Source organism: Rhopilema esculentum, chromosome 18 (assembly GCF_057945365.1).
Source record: "Rhopilema esculentum isolate cy_ngs chromosome 18, ASM5794536v1, whole genome shotgun sequence".
NCBI classification, from domain to species: Eukaryota; Metazoa; Cnidaria; class Scyphozoa; order Rhizostomeae; family Rhizostomatidae; genus Rhopilema; species Rhopilema esculentum.
In genome coordinates this window covers 2,636,000-2,662,601 of record NC_142832.1, presented here as the reverse complement: position 1 = coordinate 2,662,601, position 26,602 = coordinate 2,636,000, and the positions used below count along the sequence as shown (strand labels likewise).

The 26,602-nt window shown below is 35.9% G+C and overlaps 3 protein-coding genes across 11 annotated transcripts; 1 reads left to right on the top strand and 2 right to left on the bottom strand.

Annotated features, from left to right (window-relative positions):
• The first annotated feature begins 57 nt into the window (after nt 1-57).
• Nucleotides 58-16,643, top strand: LOC135680905 (uncharacterized). 6 transcript variants are annotated; one of them, XM_065195129.2, is made up of 5 exons: nt 58-755; nt 848-944; nt 13,179-14,061; nt 14,809-15,025; nt 15,522-16,643. In XM_065195129.2, the coding sequence occupies exons 3-5, from the start codon at nt 13,282-13,284 to the stop codon at nt 16,109-16,111; spliced, it is 1,587 nt and encodes a 528-aa protein (XP_065051201.2). In that variant the 5' UTR covers nt 58-755; nt 848-944; nt 13,179-13,281; the 3' UTR covers nt 16,112-16,643. The 6 variants fall into 6 exon arrangements, with proteins under 6 accessions (XP_065051201.2, XP_065051202.2, XP_065051200.2 ...); XM_065195130.2 differs by having other exon boundaries at nt 13,176-14,061; XM_065195128.2 differs by lacking the exons at nt 58-755; nt 848-944 and adding an exon at nt 11,778-11,913.
• LOC135680909 (progestin and adipoQ receptor family member 3) lies at nt 1,755-12,738 on the bottom strand. 3 transcript variants are annotated; one of them, XM_065195135.2, is made up of 8 exons: nt 11,601-11,740; nt 10,799-10,879; nt 7,174-7,469; nt 4,788-4,950; nt 4,158-4,310; nt 3,724-3,921; nt 3,168-3,258; nt 1,755-2,734 (listed from the first exon to the last, which is right to left on the bottom strand). In XM_065195135.2, the coding sequence occupies exons 3-8, from the start codon at nt 7,281-7,283 to the stop codon at nt 2,598-2,600; spliced, it is 852 nt and encodes a 283-aa protein (XP_065051207.2). In that variant the 5' UTR covers nt 7,284-7,469; nt 10,799-10,879; nt 11,601-11,740; the 3' UTR covers nt 1,755-2,597. The 3 variants fall into 3 exon arrangements, with proteins under 3 accessions (XP_065051207.2, XP_065051208.2, XP_065051206.1); XM_065195136.2 differs by lacking the exons at nt 10,799-10,879; nt 11,601-11,740 and adding an exon at nt 12,624-12,738; XM_065195134.2 differs by lacking the exons at nt 7,174-7,469; nt 10,799-10,879; nt 11,601-11,740 and adding an exon at nt 5,705-6,131.
• A 120-nt stretch (nt 16,644-16,763) lies between the features above and the next one.
• On the bottom strand, nt 16,764-26,541 carry LOC135680907 (glutamine--fructose-6-phosphate aminotransferase [isomerizing] 2). Of its 2 annotated transcripts, none has more exons than XM_065195133.2 (12): nt 26,361-26,541; nt 25,344-25,431; nt 24,477-24,572; nt 23,663-23,760; nt 23,169-23,289; nt 22,857-22,934; nt 21,991-22,185; nt 21,104-21,231; nt 20,756-20,884; nt 19,929-19,967; nt 19,021-19,179; nt 16,764-17,676 (listed from the first exon to the last, which is right to left on the bottom strand). In XM_065195133.2, the coding sequence occupies exons 2-12, from the start codon at nt 25,393-25,395 to the stop codon at nt 17,629-17,631; spliced, it is 1,143 nt and encodes a 380-aa protein (XP_065051205.2). In that variant the 5' UTR covers nt 25,396-25,431; nt 26,361-26,541; the 3' UTR covers nt 16,764-17,628. The 2 variants fall into 2 exon arrangements, with proteins under 2 accessions (XP_065051205.2, XP_065051204.2); XM_065195132.2 differs by having other exon boundaries at nt 26,224-26,364.
• Nucleotides 26,542-26,602: the final 61 nt, after the last annotated feature.

Below are 26,602 nucleotides of genomic sequence, written 5' to 3'. Positions count from 1 at the left end.
GGAAATTTGCTGCAAAATTTATAAAAGTAGAATGAATATGGGGGGTTGTTGTCATAAAAGGTGTAATGATTAAGTTCGACCAATATTAAAAGGTTTTGTTGAAGTTGGCTCTTATGGTATATTGGCTTGATGGTTTAAGCAGCACTCCAATGTATATCGGGTTGATTACAAGAGAAGCACCGTTACAATTCGAACATGGACAAAGTAGATTTGAACTGACTTCTTTTCAGACAGTTTAGAGTAAATTAATGTCCAGTTAAGCACGGACGAAAGCAGTAAATTGCACATAGATTTCGTAAGGGGATATACGAAAGCATTGTTTTGTTTCTAGCGACCACCTTGTCTTCTAAATGGTAAATAAATTGGTTTATCGTGGAAACCCACCACAGACATTGCTCAGGCAAATCGAGACTGACATTTTGAAGTTATTGCTTCATTATTTGTCATGTTTCTTTATGTATCAATTTCTTAAAGGGAGGGGGAAATGAGCGCGGGGAACGAAACAAGGGAGAAAAGGAAAGGCAAAATAAAGGCCAGAGAAAAGACAAATGGAGGATGTAAAAAGTACCGGAATGTACTTTGAAGTCTGCCAGATCACAATAGGATGTCTCAATGGACCGAAAACTCAGTGCTTTAGTGGATTTGATATTCCCAAAGCATTTGAAGAATAGCTCCATTAAGCAAAGCTTGGCATTCTGTGAAGTGAGCCGAGAAAGCAATGATCTAAAGGTTTGGGAAGCAAACTTCTGAGCATGGTAAAACATTTTGAGAGCTTCGCTTCGGTTTCATTCGTTTTTGAAGTTACCACGTTCTGTATAATGTGTATCTCTAAACGCGTATCTTTCAGGTACTCTGATGTTGCAACTTTGTTGCCGATGAGGCACTCTAGAATGGAAACATTCTAAGCAAAGATACAATAAAGCTCCCTATTGTCTAATACTGAGGTAGGTCTCTTTTTTTACATGTGCTATCACTTGCCGTATTCTACATGTTCAGAGATGTTTTGCTTGGAGAAGCATCAACAAGAAACATCAACGTGTGCTAAGCATTGAGCATCTTGTTTTAGCAAGCAGAAACAGCTAATTAGATGCCTTTCCAATTTATGCCTTTCCAACTTTTGTCGATAAATTTCATTTATTTGCTATTTTGGAGCTTGTTTGGTGTATCTTATTTACTTTGTTGTCTCTGCGAAGCGAATACCAGAAGCTGTTGGAATTCGTGTCAGGATAAATAAGATTATACAAAAAGGCATTCCCCAGAGACCGTGAAACCGTGCACCAAGAATCGAAAATTTCGTCAATTATGCAAAACGGTATATGATGAAAAGGGGTTGCCAGAGCTCTAATTCGTTGAGTCAAAGAAATTTTCTAAATAAGAAATTCATTCATTCATCCATTCATTCATTCATTCATTCATTATTTCTTTAATTCATTCTTCTATTCCCTCATTCATTCTATCGAGTGATCCAACCTCCTCCTCCCTCCTTGTAAACAATATCTTTGCAAGGTTCTGTTTAGTTTTGGATGCCAATCAATAGAATGGTAGCATCATTTTTTTGCCGCCAAATGATGTAATTGTTTACTATAACAATTTGGTTGCACTAAAAATAATAACATACAATAGGAATTCGACAAAAGGTAATTTGGTTCAGACAAGAAAGTCTCATAATTTGAGAATGTGCAGAATAGAAAGTCTCGATACTTGTGTACATTAAAAACATGCAGAATATTAATCAGAATGAATAAACACAAATGTGCTAGCAATTTCACTTTTATAATCGTTTATTAGTTCTTTACAATTAGTAATTTATATTTTGATATAATAAGTCTGTAAACATATACATGCGGTGTTGTGCTAGGGGCCCAGTGTTTACTTGTTATTGTTTTAGGCCATCTTTGTTAAAGCCCTATGTGGTCTTCTCGTAAAATACATCCCTTTATGCACCAAACTCCACTTCAATTGTAACCAAAAAGAACAACTAGATATCACAACCTTAGCACTAATATTACTATTTGCACTAGCATAAAAAAATTGAATATCATCTAATTAATACAAATGGAAAAGATGAAAAACAAGGATGGAAAACTAAAGTTTAGATATCAAAGCTTCCATCTTGAGTTTCAGGATTTTTCCATCATGACGTTGTTGAAAAAACTCTCATTTTTGTTAATGTGTTATCATCCAATTAAAACTTTATTGAATTTCAAAACTATCAACAACAACCAATGACCAATAGGCACACAACTGAAGGACATAGGTATAAATGTTGGGGGAGGGGCAATATTTGAATCTTTGTAATTTGATTTAGGGGTAGATGTACAATATTAGTAGAACGTCATACACAATGCCTAGAAGGGCATAAAATAAAAACCTTTTACCCCCTTCCCCCACACACTAGTCTTGATGGTGGTACTGCCATTACAGATAGCCTGAAAACCTTTTCATATTTGATAGCCGCTGATGTAATATTTTCGGAAAGGCCTGGCTATCATTTAAAGGTATAATCATTTACTACAAAAATGTCATTGCATATGCTAAATACACCGGTATTGAATCATAAATTATCAAAAACAAAAAATTATTAGACATTGTCTTTCCTAAATGTGACCATCCTTGCAACTGTTTTCAATTTGAAAGACAATGAGCTGTAAGGCAGCATCACGGAACCAGAGAAGTGCACACAAGACTAGTAAGTGCCACCACTGATGACTGCAACCAATGTAGTCAAACCAGCCTAGGTGGCAAAATATAATTTGTTTATTGAAAAAAGAATTTATCAGACTGTCAGCAGCTTAACACAGAGCTGTAAAATTCTTGTGCATAAAGCTTTTAGAGAGCGCAGAAAAAATGGCAGCAATATGGTCAAAGACAGCAGAGAAACAGACACCATAGTACCATGCCCAAACCATTCCCTATTTTCCTTTTTATTGAGGGAGGTTTCCAAAGCTTGAAGAAAGTTTGAGAGGTAGGATAAAAATTATATACTTTGTATATAATTTGCTTTCAAACTTCTAAAGTGCATATTTCCCTTTTAAAAATATTCTGCAAACTTGGTGTTTTGAGCCCTTTAAACAACATTTTATCAAATTTTTCTTGTGACAATGATCACACATTCTATCGATGTACATTAGATTTCACTGCACTTTCTACTAGCAAAGAGGCCATACCTGGAAAAATTCTCTCGGGGAGCTTAGAAACATAAACAACAAGTCCTGAACATCCAAGTGCATACATCACCATCAATTTTGGCATGAAGAGCTAAAATTAATTTGAGCACATTTAATATTGAACTATAATATTCGAAGTTAATTACACTACATCAACTATCAATACTTTGGTTTCAAAGGAATTAAAAGCCTGTCTTTAAAGTATCAAACTGAGCCTCTTTTGCAAGCATGGCAAAGGTATAAGGTCAGAGCAAGGCTAGTAGGCTCAATAATTCAAGACAGGGTAAATATGTTATCAAAAGTGAATTCATTGCTCAATTTAATTGTGTGCTACCCTACCCTGATTTGTACTCTAAAAAAAATACTTTATTTAAAAAAGGGATACAAAATAAACAATACGAAGGGGAATTATTCTAACTTTATCTGAAATAATTAAACATCATCTAGCAAATAATCTAAAACCTGATATGATTTTTAGCAACAAAAATTATGTTCTAGGTCAGTTAGGAATTCCCACCTTTCAAAATTCAAGTTGTTGTGCAACTAACAAACTCACCCTAACCACAGAACTTGACCATCCACCCATCAGAAAATACCAATGTGTTGCTGGGATAACTCCAAACAAGACTAGGCAAGAATATAAGATGATTCTCTTTTTTGCCCAGTGTGGAGCCAAGAATTGCTCTTTTGTGTGCAAATATGTGCAAATGATAAGAAATGCACTCACAAGGCCAGTGTAGAAATATTGACACCTCTAGAATAAGAAAATATTTTGTATCAGTACACTGTACAAAGAATATTTGATTTACAAGAAAGTAATATGATAAAATTGAAAAGTGGAATAACGGAAGTAAATTGTGCACCTTGGTTAAATCTTATAAAAATAAATTTGATTCTGTCTTGCAAGTTGACAGGATATTTGCCATGCAAAGTGTGATTTTACCTTTATTAGACCCTAGCTTTTAAAAACAATTATATAGCTAAACTCACCCAGTTGCAATAGAAGCCATAAAACAGGGAAGATATGTACATTCCAACTAGACTCATTGAAATTCCAGCAAGATCCAATGCAAGCCACCTCTTATAGGACAAGGCTGAATGACAGCAGAATGTATGAAACCCAGCAGATAGAAGCATGCATGCCTAAAAAAAATTACACATTCAATTGATAGAAAATTTCTTGGGAAAATAAACCCAATGATTTCATAATAGAGGAAGGAACTCCTTCCATAACAAAAATGAGAGGGCAAAAACAAAACGTTTCTTTTGAAAATAAGTTACAATTTTATGTTCATCTTTATCTTTACAAGTAAATAAGCCTGCTAAAGTTTTTACATCAAGGTGTAGAATAGTATTTCATTTTCAGCATTACTTAGAGTAGTCAATATGTTTTTGGGGAAATGGGAATCATCATTTTTTGGTCGGGATTCTGGAATTGATGTAGTTAAGTGAAGAATCTGGAATACTGGTGTAGTTAAGAGCTTGACTCTCTTCTTTTTAAGATGTTAAGAGATAATTTCCTCTCTGCAATACACTCTTTGCATAATTTTTTTCAATCATCTACTAGTAAGCCTTCAGCATAAAACAAATGTAGCTTCCACTTTGATATAGGACACTTACAGCAAAACAAATATTGATTGTTGTGACAACCAAATTGTCTTGAATGGTTCCATCAATTCCAGGTATGGTGTAAATATTGTCATAAATTATCATAAGCAAAAACCATAAGCCACCAATTAGATGAGTCCAGATGTTAATACTTTCATTGGTCCACATAAGAATACTGTTGGTTTCAAAGAGAAAATATGTCAGTAATCTTGTGGCTTTCATAAAATGTAACAGAAAAAACTTTAAAGACAGAAAAAATAGCAACAAAACAAGCTTATGAGTAACAAATTAGACTAAAGATATCAATTAACTATATCAAAATGATACTCATGTGTTTGTGATAAAGCATAAAGTGAAAGTTTGTTTTAGTTGAAGCATAAGTGACTTGGATGACAAGGGGTTAGCTTTAGGTGAGATTTTAAAAATTTCAAAGAAGAAAATAAATCATACCAGGGCTGATGGAAGTAGGGTTTATCTGTCTATTTAAAGAATACTGTACAAAACCCAAAACATGGATAATACACACAATATGATTGAAACAGGAAATGAAGTAAGTTTAGACCAATGTAGTGATTAATTTGTGCATATTATTGTCAAGCTGTATTACAAGGTTCATTTAAAACTCCTTTATTCTATGTACATTTTCCCTTTCAAATATTCATTTTTATCAATAATAAGAGGCCATACATTGGCCTACATTATTCAAACTGTAGTTGGGGGTTAGTTTGGCAATCTTTTGTGAATTTTGAGACAATATTATTTCTATCCATTTTTTTTACTCGAAGAACGATTGTCCTATCATTATTAACTTTGTTTATTCGCACAGTTTTCCATTCAAATATTTATGTCGACACAGACTCTAAGAGACATTTTATACAAAAGCTTTAAAGCAAAATAGAAAAACTGTTTTGGCTGGGACAAAGCATCACCTTCTAATGCATTGTGAGTAGGAAAAATTCACCCGATATCCACGCAAAATCCATAAGTTGCCTTGCAGAAAGGATGGAATTTCATGATAGCAGTAAATTCCACAATAAGAACTGTGATCCTCCTCTCCAAGTTCGACCCTTTCCATTGTTTGTAAGTCAAGTTTGCTTAAGAACATCCTCCCCGAGAATGTCTTATACTTAGGCCAAGTATCATCACATATGCAGTCCTCATAAGTTCAGTGCGATATTTGACATGATTGACGATTCAAAATTTTCTGCTCTTATTCTAATGCATCTTTCAGTATCTTTTATAATATCATTATTAAATCAGATTTATCCAAAAATGCAACTTTGAATTTCCATTTTCCAAGCTGCTGATAGCAAGGGATTTTCCTTGAGAGTTAACGCATGCTCGCAAGCTTTTCATAGAATTGATGTCATGGCAACAATTACTGCAATACTCAGCATTTTCGTAATGAGATAAGTGAAGAACGCAGGACCTTCCTCCTACGGGGACATGGCTACAGTTTTGCAACGCAAAATAGCTTGGGTTACTCTTGCACCCGTTTTAATTTCATTGGAAGCCCTAAAATGTGTAAAACAAAATTGGTCCTGGAAAGAGTAGATGGGCTTTTCTGTTTCGAGTTAGCGTAGTCAACTTTTGTTTCATAACTGCCAATAACAAATAGATCAGAGAGTTCGCTTTTATATACCGTTGTGGTTAGTTCTTTATCTCAATAGAAGTTGCATGCTCCTCACTTCTCAAAACCATATCACAGTATTATTCAAGGGGAAGACTTCTTTGATGGGGAACTTGTTAAATATACTTCAAAGTTTACCCACTATGGTTTACCAAAAGGTTTTAACATGAAATTTTAAACTTTAATTAGTCAACTTCTTCCAGTAATTGCATAAATTCTCGCTGCACCGAGAGTGGGACAAAAAATGACAATTTATTAAATGCATAAAGAGCGAAGGAAAAGATAAAATGTTAAGAACATTTAACAGAATTTCGAAAAACAGGAGAAATGGAGAGTAGAGAGGGGGAAAAGGTGAGGAAAAGAGCCGATGATTTGTATATCATTTTTGCCAAAAACATAAATGATTTCTTTACTTTCAGGCTAATAGCCAGTATTTTTCAAAAATCAAATAACCCACCACGGGAGCTTATTTTAGGGCAGGAGCTCAATTGAATCTTTATGGGAACAGCAATTAAAATTTCAACATCGAATTACAAAATGTTCACAAAATGCTCTTATTTGTATCAAACTTCCGAAAAATGCTTTTTAAGGACATTTCTTGCTAGAATTAAACTTGGAAAGAAGTTCGTTACTCTGAAAACTTTTAGTTAATAATCAATCCTTAATATGATCTTTTTCTACAAAAAGTATCCTCTATCAACTCCATTACAAAACAGTGAATAACAAAAAACAATAATTTCAACAAATCGAATCTAACTTTCAACTAACCTTTTAAAACAGTCTGTATTAGATAACTCCACTCTATAGCCTTCAACTATGTAGGAATTTTGCTGCAAAAATTTGGGCAGGTTCTTATATTCATAAACGAAGAGCTTCATAGTTCTTTAGATTTTAAAATGCACTTGCTTATGCAACACAAGTCTTTGACTGTTCAGTTCGTTTCTAAAGCATTTGACCGTTCAACAGCATTTTCATCTGTTCGTTTTCCCACTGTTTCCTCGTGACACAGCTTCAATTGTTCTTCCTTTTTTTGTAGCAGTCACAGTTGTTGCTCCCATTATTCACTCAAATATGAAAATAATTTACAAAAACTCGGGCAAGCTGTTACCAAATCTCATTTTTCTTTACTTGCCGTGGCTTTGTGTTGGGGCAGTAATAAGCTTTTAAAATGTTAAATATAATATTTAAAAGCATGAATTTTGTAAAAAGATTATAAGTTTCAAAAATTGTACGAAAACGTAGAATTTTTAAGAATGTTCAGCATTTATCAAAATTTCTTTACAATATATATCCGACAGCACAACGAACAACATGTGGCCTGAAATTGGCGGCCTAGAAAATCAACATTCCTTCGTGGATATCTAACATATACCATCTTAACATTGCATACTATAGTTATTTTTATTTTACTTTATTTTTTATTTTAAAATTCTTTATTTTAAAATTCTTTACCCAGGGTTACAATTCAGTTTTCATAGCATTTTACAATATACCCTGCAACTTAAAATAAAAGTAACTAAAAATCACAATAATCGTCTAAACCTATAAATGTATAAATACATAGTAATAAAAAATTAGAAAAACGAAAATTAAAACCAGCTTTCCTTGAATATTTTCAATTATGAGCTTGAGTTTGGCTTCAAATGACTGGATGGAAGGAGCTAACTTGATATCAGAATGGAGTTTGTTCCATGTATCAAATCCGCGGAAAGCAAACGAGCTTTGACCTTAAGCTGTTCTCATTGGAGGTATAACTAGATCGCATTTCGTAAGATCCGATTGTGAACATCAGACAATCGGCAGAATATCTGACATACAATGCCTGCCAAAAGTACTTGGAACATCCACCAATTTACGCTGCATTTGATATCTTTCATTCCCTTCATGAAAAAAAATTGCTACTTCCGCCCCCTTCCCCCTCAAACAATGTTGATGATTTAGAGAAATATCATAAAAGAAGCGCAAAAGAAAGTGCTTCCTAAAATCCTAACCCGTTTGATAGTGAACCAACATTGTTCCGTGGGGGAGAGGGGGATGATTGGTTTTGACCTTGAAATTTGACGTCAGTGTTCCAAGACTTTTGGCAGGCATTGTAGGTTGTCAGGAGCAAGTCCATTTAGGGATTTATATACCATGGTAGATGTTTCCCTATGGATAAGCCTATCAACCGAGAGCCATCCTAATCTTTGCAACAATGGAGCAGCCGATGAATCAGAAGGGCAGCCCGTGACAATTCTTGCAGCTCTGTTCTGCAATTTTTGCAAGGTTTTCAGTTTAGTATCGCCATAGCATCCCCATACTGAGCAACAATAGCTGGGGTGGGGCTCGACGATACTTAAATACATGTTCCTTAACATCTCTTCTGGTACAAATTGTTTAGCATATTTCAAAAGAAAGCCCAAGGGCTCGTGAGATTTTCTTTTGAAGGAATTTTGCCTGGCTTCCCCATTTCAAATTTTCGTCAATCATGACACCAAGATATTTAGTTTCATGCACAAGTTTGATATCGTTCCCGTTAACTTGGAAGCAAGGGGTGATTACTGATGTTTTGTTTACCTGCCCCAGCTTTTGGGCTGAACCAATTATCATGGCTTGTGTTTTGACGATATTCAAGGAAAGCTTATTGCCCTGCAACAATTTCTCGAGGCAGGCAAGTTCTGCTTTGACAACAACGCCAATTTCTTCGATTTTATCCGAAGAGTAGGAAATCGCTGTATCGTCGGCGTACATAGTAGCGTGTGCCTTTCTTAAAGCGAAAGGAAGATCATTTATATAAAGCAAAAATAAGAGAGGTCCAAGGCAAGATCCTTGTGGAACCCCAATATTAATTTCAGCTGTATCCAGTGGCGAAGCCAAAGGTCCTGCTGGTCCTGCTGAGCAGGACCAAGAACTTCCAAAGATAAGATTTACTGTTAACAATAAACAATTTCTTCTTTGCAAAAAGGAAGTTTCAAATTGTTTTTGATAAACAGTCCCCAGTTCCGCCAGCTGATACAGGCATCCCGTGCTAATCTCAAGGTCCTGTTCTCTTCTACGGCAGCCCTGTATTTTGGTCCTGCTCATAGCTATGATACCCTATGTTTGGTCCTGCTTCACAATGGGCTTTTGTGAATTTAGTCCTGCTTCACAATAGTCTAGAACAAAGAGCAGTCCTGCTCAGTCTCGGGAGCAGGACCTCGTCGGAATGACCATCATAACATTTCGTAAGCAGTTGTGATTTGATTGGTCGAGGGCTCACCTACGTAGGTCAAAGAGCATTGTTTTGAAAACCTTTGGTCCTGCTATTTCTGAGAGCAGGACTGCAAGAATTGCCCTGTGCATTCTCGTTCTGCTATGAGATACTAGCAAGGAGGCCAGTTCAAGTATTATGGCGAGGCGATGTGAATGCGGATTTTCTGCTGCTTTGGCAATACCAATGATATTATTATTGACAGCAAAACTTGCCTCAGTTGAGCTGCATAAATTTTATTTGTAACAAGACAGAGTCCAAAGTTCGCAAGAAAGAAATGTAAACAACAAGAATTGGCTGTATGAGGCACTCTGATTTCGGCCTTTGCACGATCGTTTGAGGCACGGTATATCATGGTGGCCTAAATAAAATTTTCTTAGACTTGGACAAGGACGATGAAAGCATAATTGAATTTACTGTTGTGTGATTGAAAGTTTTGAGTTGGAGAATAAACCAATTTCAGCGGAATTTGCATTTTTCTACCTGAATTGTTTTCTCGTCTAATGGTTTATCTAATAAAGTTGTTTTAATTGATAATGCGACACATTATTGGATTGTACCTCTCTTTATCAGCTGCAGAATAATTGTTCTGCAGAATATGTGAACTTGCCCCTACAGACTTTAAACTCTGTTGTTTATTAAAATTTTTTTAATAGAGTATCTAGATTTGTCAGGTTTATAAGACCAAAATCTGGAATACCACAAATATATGATATGCAACTTCAAATGCCACCCCTACCCCCTTTTATCGTCAAATTTAGTTATCACCAATTTGAACTTTTACTTCAGCTGTAGAGGCTTACTACAATTTAACATAGATTTGTTTGAAAAGTAAGCACCCTAAAGCACGTCTTTAAGTATGGGTTTATTTCTCAAAAGATAGACATCGATTTAAAATTTGCTTTTTACTGAATTTAAGAAAAAATTCATCTGCAAAATAGAATTTTTGTCCATAGGCCTTTCCAATTGAATAAGGGCGTGGCCCTGTCCATATAGCAGGACCAACAATTTTTGGCTAGCTTCGCCACTGAAAGAATCTCATATTCATGTCGTAGTCATATCGGGTATCACATTATAGCTAAGTTGTAAAATGTTACGTTTGAACTCGCATGAAAGTCGCTTGATGCTTTTACCAAATCAATTTTTTATCGTGAAAGAACTCACACAGTTGGGGAATTTCCAACAACATGTTGTTTCGCCATTATGATGACGTCAACACATCTGCAATTGTCTATTACTCACTTTCTGTAAAAAAAAATCGTTGTTATTAATATCGTTTTCTTTAAGCATGTGCTGTACACGACTAAATAGAAAAACTTTGAAATGAATCACTTAAATTAATCATTTCAATCCCATCTTTAAAAACTTTTTCAAACTTGAGCCAAATTAATACTATTGTTTCTTTCATCTTGGGGGTCACTTTGCTTTCAGTTTTAAGGACATAATTCGAGTTTCCATGATGGCTGTTATCAATGACGTAAATTCAAGCAAAACTTAAAAGATGTTTTCATGTAAGAGTGTCTAATTTTAGTTTTAATGTTTATAAGAAAGATATCATAGCTTTATTTTTTTCTCGTGATTGGCTGTCCTTGTACCAAACATCCAGTTAAATTGTATGAAATAATACTTTCGATAAACATCTCACACCATAACTCCTTTAGTCTTTTATCAATATTTGTTAATATACGCAGACTAAAAAAGCAACAATTGTATTAAAAGCTAAATATTGGTTTCTTTAGCTTGATCTATCATTCGAGAAGGAAGATGTTTATCAGGGAAGTCGCTTTATGGTCATAACAAACCTGTCGTTAGCATTACTCTCAACTCTTGTGTCAAATCAGCTGCGTTCGACTTCAAGAACTTTTCATTTCTTCATTTACATATGGGATGCATAACTCGATTTTTATTAGATAACTCAAGATTCTACATCAATAGTTTGTAATCCCACGACTTACGGGCTGTTTACCTGTTAATTATGGAGTTTGAGGAGGAGTGACATGCGTTTTCTTGGATGCTTGAGAAGGATTGCAACAAAAGTGATCGCAGATGCTTAAGGAGTAGCCAGTAGCCTACAGTCATATCTCTGAATACACAAGATCAATAAAGTTTATCTACTCCAGAATAGGCTGCAAAAACGACATCAACTTGATGTTTGCTGGTCTTCATCTACAATCGAACACGTTTCAATGAGTTTATAGTGAGATTTGAGCTGCAATGACTTTTTTATTCTTATTGAAGATGGGGGAAAGCTTGGTTTTGTCGTTTGGATGTTTATAAAGGTAAGCTATTTGCTGATACACATAACAACATTTTATTCAAGGTATGGCACAGCATCTTTAAGGATTTTTAACTGTTTAGACATTGGTTCCATGAGCTTTGCTTTAGAAAGAAAAACGGATAGTGGGCCGAAATTGCGACCATGTTGGATTGAAAAAATGATTTTGCCCAGTCGTGGGGTGGGGGGAGCATACTGGGGCTAGCGGGGCAGTTGCCCCAACCCAGCAGCTGGCATGTTAAAAGATGCTTTGACATAAAGGTATTTATAAGGATCTAGAATGAGCCTTGCGATAAGGGTCATCTAAGGGTAATTGCTGTCTGGTATTTACAAAAAGTTACAACCTATGAATGCATTTTCATGTTGAAATTAAGTTAATGGAATATTGAAAACATGGACAAAATGACTTTTATCAATGTAACTGGAACTGCCTTTGGCTTGAGACTTTGGCTTGGAATTAGAGCGCAAAACTGGATCAGTTGTAGCGTTACAGTTAATTTGAGTTGAAAAAAATTCGAAAACAGTGTATGTAACACCTTGCTTGCAAATTTGATAAATATTGAAAAGCTGAAAGTAATCTTGAGCAAAAAATCTATCACATTTCTGAAAAGAAGACAATTGAAACACTTATAAATGTAATAAATGCAAAACGCATTAAATATATGCGAAGTTCTATTTTACAAAATCATTCAGATAGATCTTTATCTTTGTTACCTTCTTTTTTCTTTACCTTTCTGATATCTACAAATCCTAAACCTTTCTGCTTCTAAAGACATTATGCTTCTATTTGCGCGTAAACTAAAGTTTCAGTGTAATCACATCTCTTGTTTTTGCACACCCATTTTTAAAAGTAAGTTGATGCCTCCGAACATGATATGTCTTTGTAATACCTTTACGTCATTTTGTAAACAGACGACAAAGTAACATCAATACCAGACTTAGCGCCTACAATTACATTGATCTTTCTCATAGCAATTAAGCCTATCTCCCTGTTTCTTTGAATTGGTTCAGCAAAGGAATCAGATACAGCCAGATTCAGATAGCGATAACTGCCTGAATAGTCGATCATTTATGAGAAGCCTGGCTTGTAGCAAGTAAAAAGAGATTTCATTGTTGCGATACAGTCAAACTGATTTGATATATCTTAATATTTTCTCTTCCATAATTTTAACGGCTAGTTCAACTTTTGATTACCTGAGTCTTACAGGCCTTCATTGTGTTTTTCTGCATTTTGATATGCAGAGCTGATGGAATTCTTTTTTATAGCAGGTTCTGTACCAGAAAACCTCCAGCCTAGCCAAGCTCAGCAATAGTCAATAAACACATTTAGACCAATAAATGCATGTTTGAGAGTGATGCGATGAGCAATTAAATGGCTAATATATCTGGTAAAGGATGGACTGAGAAAGAATGGGCAACAGTGGGCAAATCATCCTGTTCCGTTCATGCAGTTATATATCTCGTGGTTCAAACGGTCACAATCGTTCTCAATCTTGTAGCTGTCGTTTTACTGTCAAAACTGAAAGGATACAACAGAAACACGTGCCATCTGGTAGTTCGAGTGCTCGTTGTATCGGATGTCTTAGGGGCAGTATCTAACTTGATACCCATAGCACTCTCTTGCTCTGGGTATAAACTGACCAAAACTGACATATGTCAGGCATTTGGTTTCATCTCTACAGTGCTACTGCTATGGGCTGCCCTCATCGTTTTATTAATGTGTGCTTTGAGATACTTTTGTGTTGTGAGGCCCTTGTTTTACAGAACTCATATAACATACAGCATTGTGCGTTGGATCTTATTCGGTTTGCTTCTTTGGTCCGCGATTCATATACTACTTCCCCTGTTTCACATTGGTAGATTCAAATTCTACAGCAAGGGACAATATTGCGCATTCGAGATTCCACCGAAGACGAAGAAAGATTTTGCTTTGGTACACCTGGTAGTCTGGGAGGGTTGGTGCCTAATCATTATCCAAATATGGCTGACGACAAGGATGATCCGTGAGCTAAGAGTAAAAAAGAAATGGACATCGAGGTTATCGTTTCAACAGAGACGTGGGGTTCACGCAAATGGAATTCTACAGAAGGGATACACAATGATGACTGTCATAATTGTGTCGATATTCCTTATATGCTACATTCCTTTTTTGGTAAGTACCATAAAACCTTTCTGTGACGTTATTAGCCTCGTATTTATGTTATGTTGGGCATGCGCCCGGTTGGTTATGTTATGTTATATTATGTTATGCGTGAGAATATGAAATGGAGTATTGAAGTTCGAATTTGGGTGCTCTTTCGTTGTTATATACCGGATATTCTTACACTTTCATTTGTTTTGAATGAGACTGCGACAGTCGTGAGTCATGCATAGATACTTTAAAAATATCGTATCGTAATACTTTTCTGCAACCAAATACCGTATTACTTTGGAAAAATGCCATGGGTGAACTACGCCCTTTTATAATGCTTTTCTGAGGGTGCTTATTCAAAAGGTGCGTTGAATCGTGTACATAAATTACAAACTTAACTCTAAGTTGTAAATTGTTGTGTGAGGTTATTATTAAATGTTTTTAATAAGTAAAAATGTTTTGAAGTGAATATCAATTTCCAAATACTATTTTGCCTCGAAAAGACGTACAGTTATGATGAAAATCTTTCGAAATCGCCAAGTCAGGTGCTCTTGTGTTATCAAGTGTTGCGAATGAAATATTAACACGTGTAAATGTTCGAAAGTCTTCAATCAATACCACCTCAAAAGGATTCTATTTTGAAGTCATCAGATGGCCCAGTGTCTTAAAAAGTTATCGTCGCTTCTCTTATCTTTTTTCTACGTCATCTTCAGTTCCAGTTATCTTTTCTTCCAACTATTTGTACTGGAGATTACATTTTTATTTCAGACATACAGGGCTTTGACATTGCTGAAGTTACCTGTAAACGAATCCTATCACTTCTACTTGCATCTGCTGGCTCATATCAACCCAATGCTTAACCCAATATTGTACGTATCATGTAATCGAGGCTATAAATCGGCTCTCAGATCGATGTTGGGAAAAGTCTGTAGCTGCCTCGCAGAGCCAGTTAGACGGCTGAGCATTACCAATTCGCTCAACATGTGTAAGTTGATGTATATTGTATTGTTAAATTGTTTTGTACATGCATGGTCCAAAGACGGCCAAATACACAATTACTATGAAGGTTATGCTATTGTAGCAAAGGGGACCAGAGCCTCAGGGAAAGGGATGGTCCAACAGTGGTCTACTCTTTCACTCTGGCACACAGGGTAAGGGGAGGTGTTCCAAGCCCCAGCTCTAAAAAAGTACAAACCGTTTTGCATAATCGTTCTGGGTATTTTACGGATGGGTTTTCAGATAATGAATTATAAAAGTTTTCGAGGCTTCACTACTTAAAGAAGGTATGGTCTTGTCTGTTGCTCTAAAGGATAGAATTTTGGGAAATTTCTCCACTTTTCTTCACCCTTATTTTCCTCCAGGCCAGACCCTGTATTTAGAGGGTCTCAATTCGAACTGTTGCCACGGGCCCACAAAATCTTCTTGCTTGGTGACCGTAGATAATTTTTAAACAATGCTCTAACTGGATATTTTATTTTTAGCTGTATTTTCATATGCGTCACGAGAAGGGACGTTGTCAAAGCTAACAAGATCAAGAGCTGGGACTTCGACGACCTTTCTTGAAGTACCCGGCTCGAAAAGGTTCTCCCTAAAGGACGAATCGGAGGGAAAAGGAGTCAAAAGGCGAAGAGGAAAACGGAACTCAATCGATGTCTCATCAGTAGGAAGTCCAACAAGAGGACTAAAAAAAGAATTTCTCTTTACTAAAAGTCGGAATGGATCAATTATAGAAGAGGTATTTGAAAATCAACACACTAGTATACAACAGGATGACCCACCGATTATAAGTGCATATTTAAGCTCTTCCTGCCCAGTTCCAGCTGCGCAAGAAAATTCATATGTTTTTGACAACTTGAAACTAGAACAAGAAAGAAAAATGCGTGGTGTGAGCATTTCTTCCATTATCTATGCAGTGGATACCTTAACTGTACATAGGGCTCCCTCGCCAAGCTCAAATGACGTCACATTGGTAAATGCTGGAAATAATGCAGCGATTGATGGAGACGAGGAAGATGACAATGTATTTCTTGACAATCAGGGGCATACAATTTCTCCTAAACAGTCTCGGTAGCTTTATTGCTTATTTCAGATCGTAGAGCCGCTAAAAATGAAAGTTCCTCGATGTTATTTCTTCTGATTGTATATAAAGGTCATTGATACTGTTATTTTCTTCGGAGTAGGAGGGGGTAGGGGTGGGCCTTTTGATATTCTTTTATGGAAAGTTGTTGTGGTTTTGAGTGTATGGCCTCGCCTCGCACTCTTTGCGTTTGAAGAATTCCCCACCGGCTTCACATCCTATTCTATGTTTATTTAACTTAGACATTATTGCTACCTCTCTGCTTTAATTAGCTACGTAGGATTTAGAATGAAGTATCCATAATAAGTGAAATGGTCAAGAAATGAGAGCGCAGTTTGAATACTGTATTTAAAGTTTCAGTCTTGGATAGTTGGAGCATCGCTAAATTCGATGACACACCTTTGTTCCAGGGAGGGGCTTTGACATCAACATGACTCCTATAGAAACAGTTTTTTAAATCTCATAATAACAAGAAAAGGCTTTTTGTTCATTGTATCTTATAGGTGTGAAACTATCAGGAAAATTAAGTTATCTAGCAGAAACGACTTGATAACAAAAACAACCTCTCAAGAATTCACTATCATTCCTTCATACCATTTGTTTTCTTTCATATTATAGATAGTGAAATAAAAAGAAACCTTCAAAATCCCCAAATTCATAATTAATAAATAATTCGAAGAATTCAAATTCAATTGTACTCTATATTTGTTATATTAAACAGCTAATAGTGAAAAAGTTTTAAGCAAATTTTTAGCAACACCATAATTTAATTTTAGTAAAAACTGTAGCTTTAGATAAACTCTACTCAAACTAATCTGACAACGAATATAGCGACATTTAAACATTTCCATCTTCTAATACAATGCACTAATCAAAGATTGAATATTTCACACTCTTCTGAAAAAAAGTAAACATTTTAAAAATAAAATATGATGGCTGTAAAAAAGGGAATCGACCCTGTCTGTATGATTAACATTATAATGAGTTTTCAGCTCAATCTCCCATCTTCTAATGAATAATTCACGTTCGTCTGTGGGTGCCTATCTTCGCGTCTGTTTAATTGTGAAAAATCATTATAATGTTCCTATGGAATTTTATCGTCAGTAACCATATTCTATTTAAAATTTCCATTAAACTTAAATTGAACAAGGGGCTTTATTCATAATCAGATTCGGTCATGAAACTCCTTTTTCAAACCTGTTGACTTTATACTTAGGGTTTTCTTTCGATTTTCGTCCACCTCCATTAAGCATAGAGTAAAATGTATATTATCTCGATAAAATAAACTATTAATCCTTTAACAAAATACCGTACTAATTATTGTGGAACATTCTCTTTATTAGAACAAGTACAACACGAATCATGTTACGTGAATGCTTATCATATTGTAGAAGGAATAAAGCAATTTAATTATATTACGCAATATAATTTTGTTAAGCAATATAATTTTGTTAGATTGCAGTGTTCTTTATTCTCCAATAATCTACTTGGTGATCTTGGTTTATGGTGCATCAAGCTTCGTGTGTTACTGCTTTCACCAAATGTCTTGGCTTGTCAACCTGCCAAGAACGTCTTAGTGAATGATACGAACAATACTATTCTTGAGTAAGACGAATATCGTTACATATGATAATCAAAAGGAATCTTCGTTAATGAAAGCTTTCCTGGTACGCTTGCAATTAATTATTGGTAGGTCAAGTTCTCAAGAAGAAAAAAAAGTCAGATGAGAAAAGCGAAGAAACTTCGAAATGTAATAATTTCGGTATCCTTTGAACATGAGAATTGATACATTGACTTACTGCAACGCCTGTGTAAGTTTATTACTATGCATTGAACGATTTAATGTTATTCGTTGCCATTCATATTATTAGCAAAACTGATGAATTTTTGCAGGTTATTACGATTAAAGGGATATTGCACGGCTCATCATGAAATTATTTATAGGAAGTGACAATAGCAGTATCTTCACAATAGTCAGTGTAGTCAAATAAAACACACGAAATTATGGGATATCCTTCCGAAGTTTACAAATGAAAATTGCATATTTCATCAAGGATTTAATGGTCGCAAATTACATTATATTGACTAATGAAACGCTGCTTTATATTTTGTTCTACTCGCACAACCACATATCATTTGCACTGTTTTAACGTCTTAAATTTTCTGAATCTAAAACTTTGCATACAGATTTGTACATCTTCAGAATAGCTCATTGTGGCGATGAATTTCTAAGCATGTATTTTAAATTTCCGTCCCTCGCTGTCATTGGCTGGTGTTTCGGAGGGAATCTCCTAGAGGACTTAAAATATGTTTTAATGCCTCTAGATTTTAAAAAGCTGCATCTTTTTCAAAAGGGTGGAAATCTGATTTTTGATCAAATTGCAGCTTTCTAACTGCACTCTTTCGATTTTAGCATCTGCCCTTACACCCTGATTAATATAAGAATACTGGGCATTGACTGAATGCCTAAATACTGAATCAAAAATCTTGAAGGTCACTAACTGTTCATAGGGGGACTAACAATTGTCAAGATCCAACATCAGATGACGGGATCTTGTGTTTTTCTCAGTCATTCTCTTCATTCAGGCTCTTACAAGCACTATCATCTGCAAGTTTTTGCGTTCTCTTCTTCTTCTTTCTTTTATTGGATTGTAAAATGTTAAATTGAAAGTGCCGTTTGCAGTTGGACCACATGACGCTATGTTTTTTCCACTGAAGGCGACATATTTAGATATTTAGCTGCTTGTTGAAGTTTATTTAATCATTGATAAGAAAATAAAAAAAGATGACGGGAGATGCAAAGCATCCCTTTTGTCGTTATAATATTGTACTAAAATTCTACTTTAGTCTCAGCAGATAGCTATATAAACTAATAAACTGATAAATTATTCTTAGTTACTTACATCATGTCCCCTGTTTTGTGCCATATACATGCTTAGCATCTGCAATGGTATTATGTTCAAGCAAGGTTGCAAACAATCCACTGTTTTTGGAATTTTAATTATCCGTGTTGCCATTGTAGATAATTCACAGTCTTCGCTGCATAATAAAATTGGCTGCCCCTGTCATGGAAATATATCTTTACGTTATTTACAAAAAATCCACAGCTAGTATTGGATTCAATCACACCTTCGAGCAATTTGATGCATTGAAATGTAGAGAAAATATTATGATTAATTGAAGTGTAGCACGGGCCTTTAGAACAAACTAACTGGGGGGGAGGGGGTTGGTTGCGACGAGGGGCAAATCACTCTAAAAATCTCGTACACCTTTTGTGAAAATCCTATTGTTTTATCTGAAAATCCCCAGAAATCCTTTTGTTTTAAGCAAAATCACGTACGCTATTTGCAAGAGTGAATCGCCCCTCGGGTTGCGAGTCCAACTGCGGTAAAATATCTTTGTTTAACTTTTTATTCTTACAGCGGCTTATCCCTCACAAGAAGGCCCTAAAAAACTATAGGAATATTACCAACATCAAATTTGAGGGAAGATGAACTGGAAATGGAAACAGGGAAAGTGCAACAATAAAAAACATGTTGATAGTTGAGGTACTTGTATGTTCTTAAATTAGGGCCTAAAATACGGAAAGGTTATAGATTTTATTCATAAGTGACAGAGCTGTTTGAATAACAATGGACCAAAATGTTTTTGGAAAATTCACCCCAATTAGGACTTTTATTTATTTTCCTTGGCATTATACAGCAAAATCAAAATGAGCTTTGCTCGTTGAGGATACTCTGCCCCTTGTGCTAAAAGGGGGTTTCCAAGAGACCAATCTATTTACCTGAAACATTTTAAGAAGTTAACTTACGTGTCTAGCAATAACTTGCTGTAAAGCATTGATACATTTCTACAATGAAAAAAGATACGTTTAAGACTAAGAAAAAATGCAGTAGTTTCATTAAGTATGCTATCGTAAATGTAGCTCAAAGTTTTGACAGTTTTGTTTTGTTTTAGAACAAGCCATAAGCTGAAAATGAAAAAAGATTCAATCGAAGGGGTCTTGATTTGCGAAAGATAATGAGGAAATACTAGGAACAAACAACTCAAGATGCATAAAGGTATGGTTTCGCATGTTTGTCAGAGTTTGTTTAAACTATGGGTGTATTGTCAGAGTTTCAGCTGCCAATGCTATTTAAGGAGTTGTAAAAATGTTCAAGTGATCGTGTTTTACAGCTACCAATAGTCACGAAATCAAAGCACAAAGGCACAAATCGGTGCAGTTTGGAAGGAGTGGGGGAAATCTCCTCAAGGAAGGTCTCTACTTTGATCTACATTTTATTTGTTTTCAGATAGAGCTTTTTAAGTTACAAAACGAGAAAATGACTGATTTTTGTTCAAATTTCTCGTCAATAGCCCCAAGTCTGTGGCCATAATCTGGTTTCAAAGAAAGTGTTCCTTAGGTATCCCCTTTCGAAACGCTTCACTAATGAATACCCCTCCAAAGGGGATACCACTCTTGGTAGAAATGTTAGGGGTGTATAGGCTTATTAAACGACATTAATTTTTTCCCAAGCCATTCTTATACTTGGGACAAATGATAAACTACAATCAAGCTGATGTCATTTACCTTAAACAGAAGACTAAAATGCAAAAAGTGAAAGCGAGAAAAGATGTAAAAATTATGAATTTTCTTACATCATAAGTCGAATCCTTCGAAATGACCATTACAATCGGCATTTCTTTGTCAATCAGTGCCAGTGGCCCATGCTTTAGCTCTCCGGACAGAATTCCTTCTGAATGCATATTTGCGAGCTCCTTCACTTTCTATAAGGTCAAAAACTAGACGATCACTTAATCGAACGATCACTCAAATCAACCAATCTCGTTGGTATCTCGTTATATTATAGAAAAATTATTTGTTAGTTTTGCATGTAGCATTGATGGGAGGAATGTATTTCCTCTCAACGGCTGCCCCTGTACGCTTAACAATTACCCCAGTACTCTTGGTTAGATATGAGTCAATGAGGAGAGAAAGTCACTTACAAATGCACCCTCAAGACATGTCGCATAGTGGTATCCTCTTCCCATCACCAATAAGCTTTTCATTCCACTCAGCTGCTTTCCGTATTTTCTCAATTGATCTTGGAGTTCCAACACCTGTCTCATTTTTCCTAGAACATAAACAATAGAGATCTACAACTTTACATTTTCTGGATATCTTTCCATTTCCCAAAGATACACGAGAAAATGGGTTTTATCAAGGAGTAAGGATTCAGAAACCATTACTTACCTGTTTCAGAAAGGCAACTTACCTGGGAGCAAGGGCGGATCCAGAGCAAATTTGAAGGAGGGGCAGTTGGTGGTGGGGGCGCTGTAAAATTTTCAGAAATTGGTGACGAGTGTATGCTGTATGTATACAATAATTTCAGTCCTCAACTACTGACAGAAGGCTCTCTATTCACTTTGGAAGGGAATTTTCACAATAATTGTTGCATACTTTGAGATAATCCTTGAAGTAAACTAACCAATAAGTCTCAGAATCTTTTTCACCTGATTCGCATTCTTGAAAAGGGACGCAAAATTTTAAAAAAAGGGGCGCCAGACTTGCTTCAACTCGTCGAGGGAGGGACAACTCCCCCTTGTTGCCCCCCTTGAATCCGCCACTGCTTTGGAGGGACAGAAAGGGGGTGTTATCTTCATAAGGATCGAAGGTTTTTTGAATCCATGAAAAATGAAGAAATAGATTAGTTTTCGTGTAATGTATTTAATCGAGCGTTAAACGTAAAAGCTTGCATACTGAAAATCAATAATCGAGAAATCGAGTAAAAAAATGCACAAGACCTGAAAATATTTTATCGAGCAAATTCTACTCCATTAGCGAAGTATTCCAGAACTTCGTGAAAACAGCGAACCCCCCTTTTCCCCCTCACCTGGTAATTCCTTTAGACCGTCGATTATCTCCTTTACTCGTGGCTGCTTAATGCGACTGTCTTCTGCCATCATCAGAGCAAGCATAATGAGTGCTAGGATTTGACTGGTGTAGGCTTTTGTGCTGGCTACACCTGTCTCTACCCCAGCATTTGCATGTATCCCGCAGGATGTTTCTCTTGACAATGTGCTGTTAACTATGAAGAAAGATAATTGTGTAGATTGGAAGTACCTATATGTAGTTCTATGCAGAAAGTAAAAAAGGGTAGTGATGAAGGGGGGGGGGGGGGGGCTTTTAGAAGATCATCTAATATGAATAGGGGACTGAATAACAAGACACATCACGCTCATAAAATTATGTGCAGAAAAGGTTGGAAGCATACAGAGAAAGTTAAATATTTCTGGAGTTGTAAAAAATTTGCCGTGCTAAAATGGCTCAAAACATTCATTATCCAATGACCCAAAAACCCTGAAAATTATTTTTAAAAAACCGATCATATTAAAACAAGAAGATGAATGAGAAATGTTGAATTACAGGTTTTACATGAAACTCACATAAGCTTTAGACCGAGTATCTTGTAAGTGTTCCGTAAAGGGGAAAATTGCTTGCTATTATTCTAATCATCGCTATTCACACAGCAAAATAATCTAGCTTTGGTCAAGTCGCATTGTCACTCTTTTTAACACTGAATTAAAATTCCTAAATAAAAAATTTCCAGATAAGCACAGAAGATCATAAACCCTAAAAAAGATTTGCAACGTTTAGGGTCGTACCGGTCATCGTTTGCAATCATCGACAATCACACGATAAAATTATTTGCTATTTAAGAAGAAAGTATCTAAGAAGTAATCATATATGCACATATACCAGTGTTAGTTATTCCCATAACTAAAGCATCTCTTTCTTTACAATACCGTAGTGCCTCTAAGGTTGAATATGTTTCACCTGACAAAACAAAGAGACAAGTCACAGAAAGGCCTAAACAGAAACTCGATGAGACAAATCAACAAACAGACTTTTAGCCAAGATACACTTAATGACACTTTCAGCGTAATAAATTTCACCTTTGTTAGAAAAGTAAAAAGAAGTTTACTCGTATTTGGAAGAGTAACATGGTGTAAGAAAGGTTGTGACACCTTTGGTATTTTGACAATTTATAATCATGAAATTCTGATATACCTGACTGGCTAATGAATATGCAAACATCGTCCCGGAAAACCGGGACTTCTCGATCCATGAAATCACTTGAAAGCTCTGTCATAACTGGAACCTCTGTTAGTTGTTCTATTATTTGACGAGTCTGAAAGTAGAGATGTTTGATGAAGAAGACTTTAACAACACTCCGTAATTAAGACAGAATTTTTGAAAAACAATGAAAATTGATTGGAAAGGCGTATAACAGGAAATATTATTTTTAGAAAAGAGTGCCCATACGAGGTAGCGAAAGAGAGGCACAGTTACAAGTCTTGTTGGTTTGGAAACTGTTTCGTTAAGAGTAAGCCAAAAGGATCTGACTCTTCTGTTGATGGCGCACCCACTGCATGCTTGGGTCCCCTACCCCTGCCCCCCCAACCCCCACAAAACAGGAAATGTTGGCAGTTATGGCCTGTGACGCAGGCTAAGACCCTCATACCGATCATTCAAAGAAAACACGTTACAAAATGATGACATACCGCAACAGCAACATGAAAACTGGACCCTGCACCAATCATTATCAATCTTCTGCAACGCATAATTTCCTCCTTGTGAGGCTCGATCCCGCGCAGTACCACTTTAAAAACAATTTAAATTATAGAATTATAACCTTTGAAATAAATATATGCTTTAACGTATCATGACCAACGATAACGCTAACGTTAACTTTAATGCGTCATTGCCTATGGTCTCGCTTTCAACGCGCCTCATATCATGTGAAGGCAATGCATTATTTCCTCCTTGTGAGGTTCGATTCCACGCAGTGTCACTATAAAGCAATTCGAAAAATAAAAATCATAACCTTCAAAATGTTTTACGCAGTAAATCTCTTTTACCTTTCGAAAAATTGAACTATTATCAGGGGCAAAAGGGGACAAAAAGGGTGTGAAGCTCCCAGTTTAATCACTACACACTCAATTAGTTGGTCGTTATAATCTTGAGTTGGTCGGCAAATCATTTGCCAGTTGGTAAAATATGAACACAATTTTACTTCAGCTGTATTTTCGTTGGTAAAATTTACCGCAACTCAGTTTTGAAGGACAAGTTAGACTCCTGGATACAAGGAATAGATCGAGGGGTTCTCAAGGTGCCACTGGAATGATTTTGATAATTTTCTTGAATAAAACCTAAATATTTAATACCTAGATCTAAATATTTCGAAAAAAAGAAGGTCTCTTCCACGATACAAGTGATCCGTTATAACGATAAAATAATTACACTCTGTTTTGCTTGCCATCTTCGTAAAATCTTCTATTAGAAATTTAAAAATAGGCAAGCAAATAGATGACTTACCTTTATGATTTTCGAAATCCACCCTTCCTTTTAAAGTCCGTTCTGTGCTGTCTGGCTGTTCAAAGATCTCCTTCTCCATATATGAACTGCACTCCTCTGTTAACATTCGAAAGAGATATAGCTGATGATAACAAAAGTTTTTACAGACACTTTACTGCCAAGATTATTCTGTGGTGTAGTGCTATGAAAATAATAAGGGGGTTGGCTCGCGAAAATTGTTGGAAAAACAACAGCAAAAGCAGAGATTTGTCATCATTTTCAACGTTTTCAACATCAACGAGGGAGGCTCTAATAGCATAACATTATGCTAGATCTGGTCCCTTGCCGCCTCTCAGCCCTCTAGCACTACACCACTGTTTCCTTCGGATTTAACTATATATATATATAGAATCACTATAGAAGTATTTTCTGCTAAAACGCAATAAATGGTAGGCACCGCGGAGCAAATGCAAAAAATTAACCAATGAATAACTTGTCAAGACACTTTTTGTTCGATTTTAGCACCATCTCTTTTTTAGACCCTCCACATTTATCAACGCTCCGTGGTGCCTGAATGGGAGAGCTAAATGAATTTGGGGATGAGATTATGAAATATTCAATTTTAGAAATAAAAAGCTCTTCTTTTCTAACATTTTCCAAGTGCCCCATTCAGATTGCAGTGGCTCAAACAAATCATATGCTATTGAATACAGCCTTGTTTTTCAATTCGTAACCACGGCCTCAAATGACTGATGAGCAAAAAGTCCATGCCCCCAACTTTTTTTAAAGATATAATGTTTTGCTATAAGCCAGTAATTAGCCTTGGCCCCTTCCACTTTGACACTTGCACAACGGCAAGAAACAAACAGACCTTAAAGAGTCTCCCACCTTTGTGAGTTGTGCCATTTGCGATTATTTCATTTGACACTTCTGACGTCATCCTTGATATTAGGTCGAAACTTGATATTTCGTTACCCTAGAAATGAAATACGTAAAATCATTTTCTGAAGAAATTGCAAGTTGACCTATTTAAAAAATTATGATAAATTTCCAATCATTCTTCCAAGTCAGCTTGATCCGTTCTCCTCCACAGCATCATTTCCAAGACAGTCACGTTTTTTCCAAGAACACAGATGGGGCGTGTCAGCAACGGACCTTTGACCAATCATGGAGTTTTGGCCAAAAAAGATATGGTTCTGTTGAATTTCTTCTTCAAAGATTAAAATTTTGGAAGATCTATTACACATAAAACTCTTTTTTACTACAGCCTAAACTAGCACATTTAACAAAAAAAAATTTATACGCAGGAGAAATTCCCAAAGTTTACGTTGCATGGCTAGGTACTTTTCAAAGGGAACCGCAAGTTTTAACTAAATTTCAACCTCGAGGTCTTTTTCGTGATATTCGTCATGCGGTCTTTAAATCTTTGTTATTCTCTTAATGTATTGCAAGGGTCGTCAGGTTTTGGGAATGCTTTCGACTGCTATGCATTTTTATAGGAAAATAAAATGAACCTAGGCGTTCTAAATTCCCTTATTCTGCCATTCTAGGTGGTTTGCATAATTTCAGCAAAACATGGCGAGGAAGTTTTTTAACTCAATACCAGGAAATAATAAATCTATAACATACCAAAGAATGAAACTTTTGGCAAGGCCTAGCCCATTTTACGCTTATCAGCTTGTGATACTTAGGCAAATTGACGATTTTTGTAGTTCATTCTGTTATTTTGAAAATGACAAAAACATATAATGATATTTGTATGCTATACCTTTATATTTTCCATGTTGAAGCTTCAGTCAAAAAAATCTGTGCATCGGTTTAAACAAGAAATTGTGATGTGGCAAAACCATAACATTACAAGAGAATTGAAAGTTGCAAGGTGGACAATCAAAAGCGTGCTCGTACCTGCCTATGCTTTGTACTCAGTCTCTAGCCGATTGGATTGCTAAAGCTTCAATTTTTTCTTTAACTTTAAAACGCCCAGCGTGGGGTTAAACAGGAACTACTTTCACGTCAAAATTGACTCAAACCTTTCCTTCAGAGTGTTTGCATGACAATCAAACGAAAGGTGATTCCCTGACACCAAACCTCGTTTGAATATCTCGTTGCAAATCACACGTTACCTAGAAACCAAAATGCCAGGCAGG

What these genes read in the sequence shown, in the direction of transcription:
- LOC135680909 (XM_065195134.2), bottom strand. Translation starts at nt 5,880, where the DNA reads ATGTTCTTAAGCAAACTTGACTTACAAACAATGGAAAGGGTCGAACTT. An exon ending in CAATCAATATTTGTTTTGCT is followed by an intron (nt 4,311 to 4,787) that starts GTAAGTGTCCTA and finishes AATTTTTTTTAG; the next exon opens with GCATGCATGCTTCTATCTGC. An exon ending in GGTCAAGTTCTGTGGTTAGG is followed by an intron (nt 3,259 to 3,723) that starts GTGAGTTTGTTA and finishes AATTAATTTTAG; the next exon opens with CTCTTCATGCCAAAATTGAT.
- LOC135680907 (XM_065195132.2), bottom strand. An exon ending in GGATTTCGAAAATCATAAAG is followed by an intron (nt 23,761 to 24,476) that starts GTAAGTCATCTA and finishes TTGTTTTTAAAG; the next exon opens with TGGTACTGCGCGGGATCGAG. An exon ending in CGGTCTAAAGGAATTACCAG is followed by an intron (nt 21,232 to 21,990) that starts GTGAGGGGGAAA and finishes TTTATGTTCTAG; the next exon opens with GAAAAATGAGACAGGTGTTG.
- LOC135680905 (XM_065195129.2), top strand. Translation starts at nt 13,282, where the DNA reads ATGGCTAATATATCTGGTAAAGGATGGACTGAGAAAGAATGGGCAACA. An exon ending in TATGCTACATTCCTTTTTTG is followed by an intron (nt 14,062 to 14,808) that starts GTAAGTACCATA and finishes TTTTTATTTCAG; the next exon opens with ACATACAGGGCTTTGACATT. An exon ending in TACCAATTCGCTCAACATGT is followed by an intron (nt 15,026 to 15,521) that starts GTAAGTTGATGT and finishes TTTTATTTTTAG; the next exon opens with CTGTATTTTCATATGCGTCA.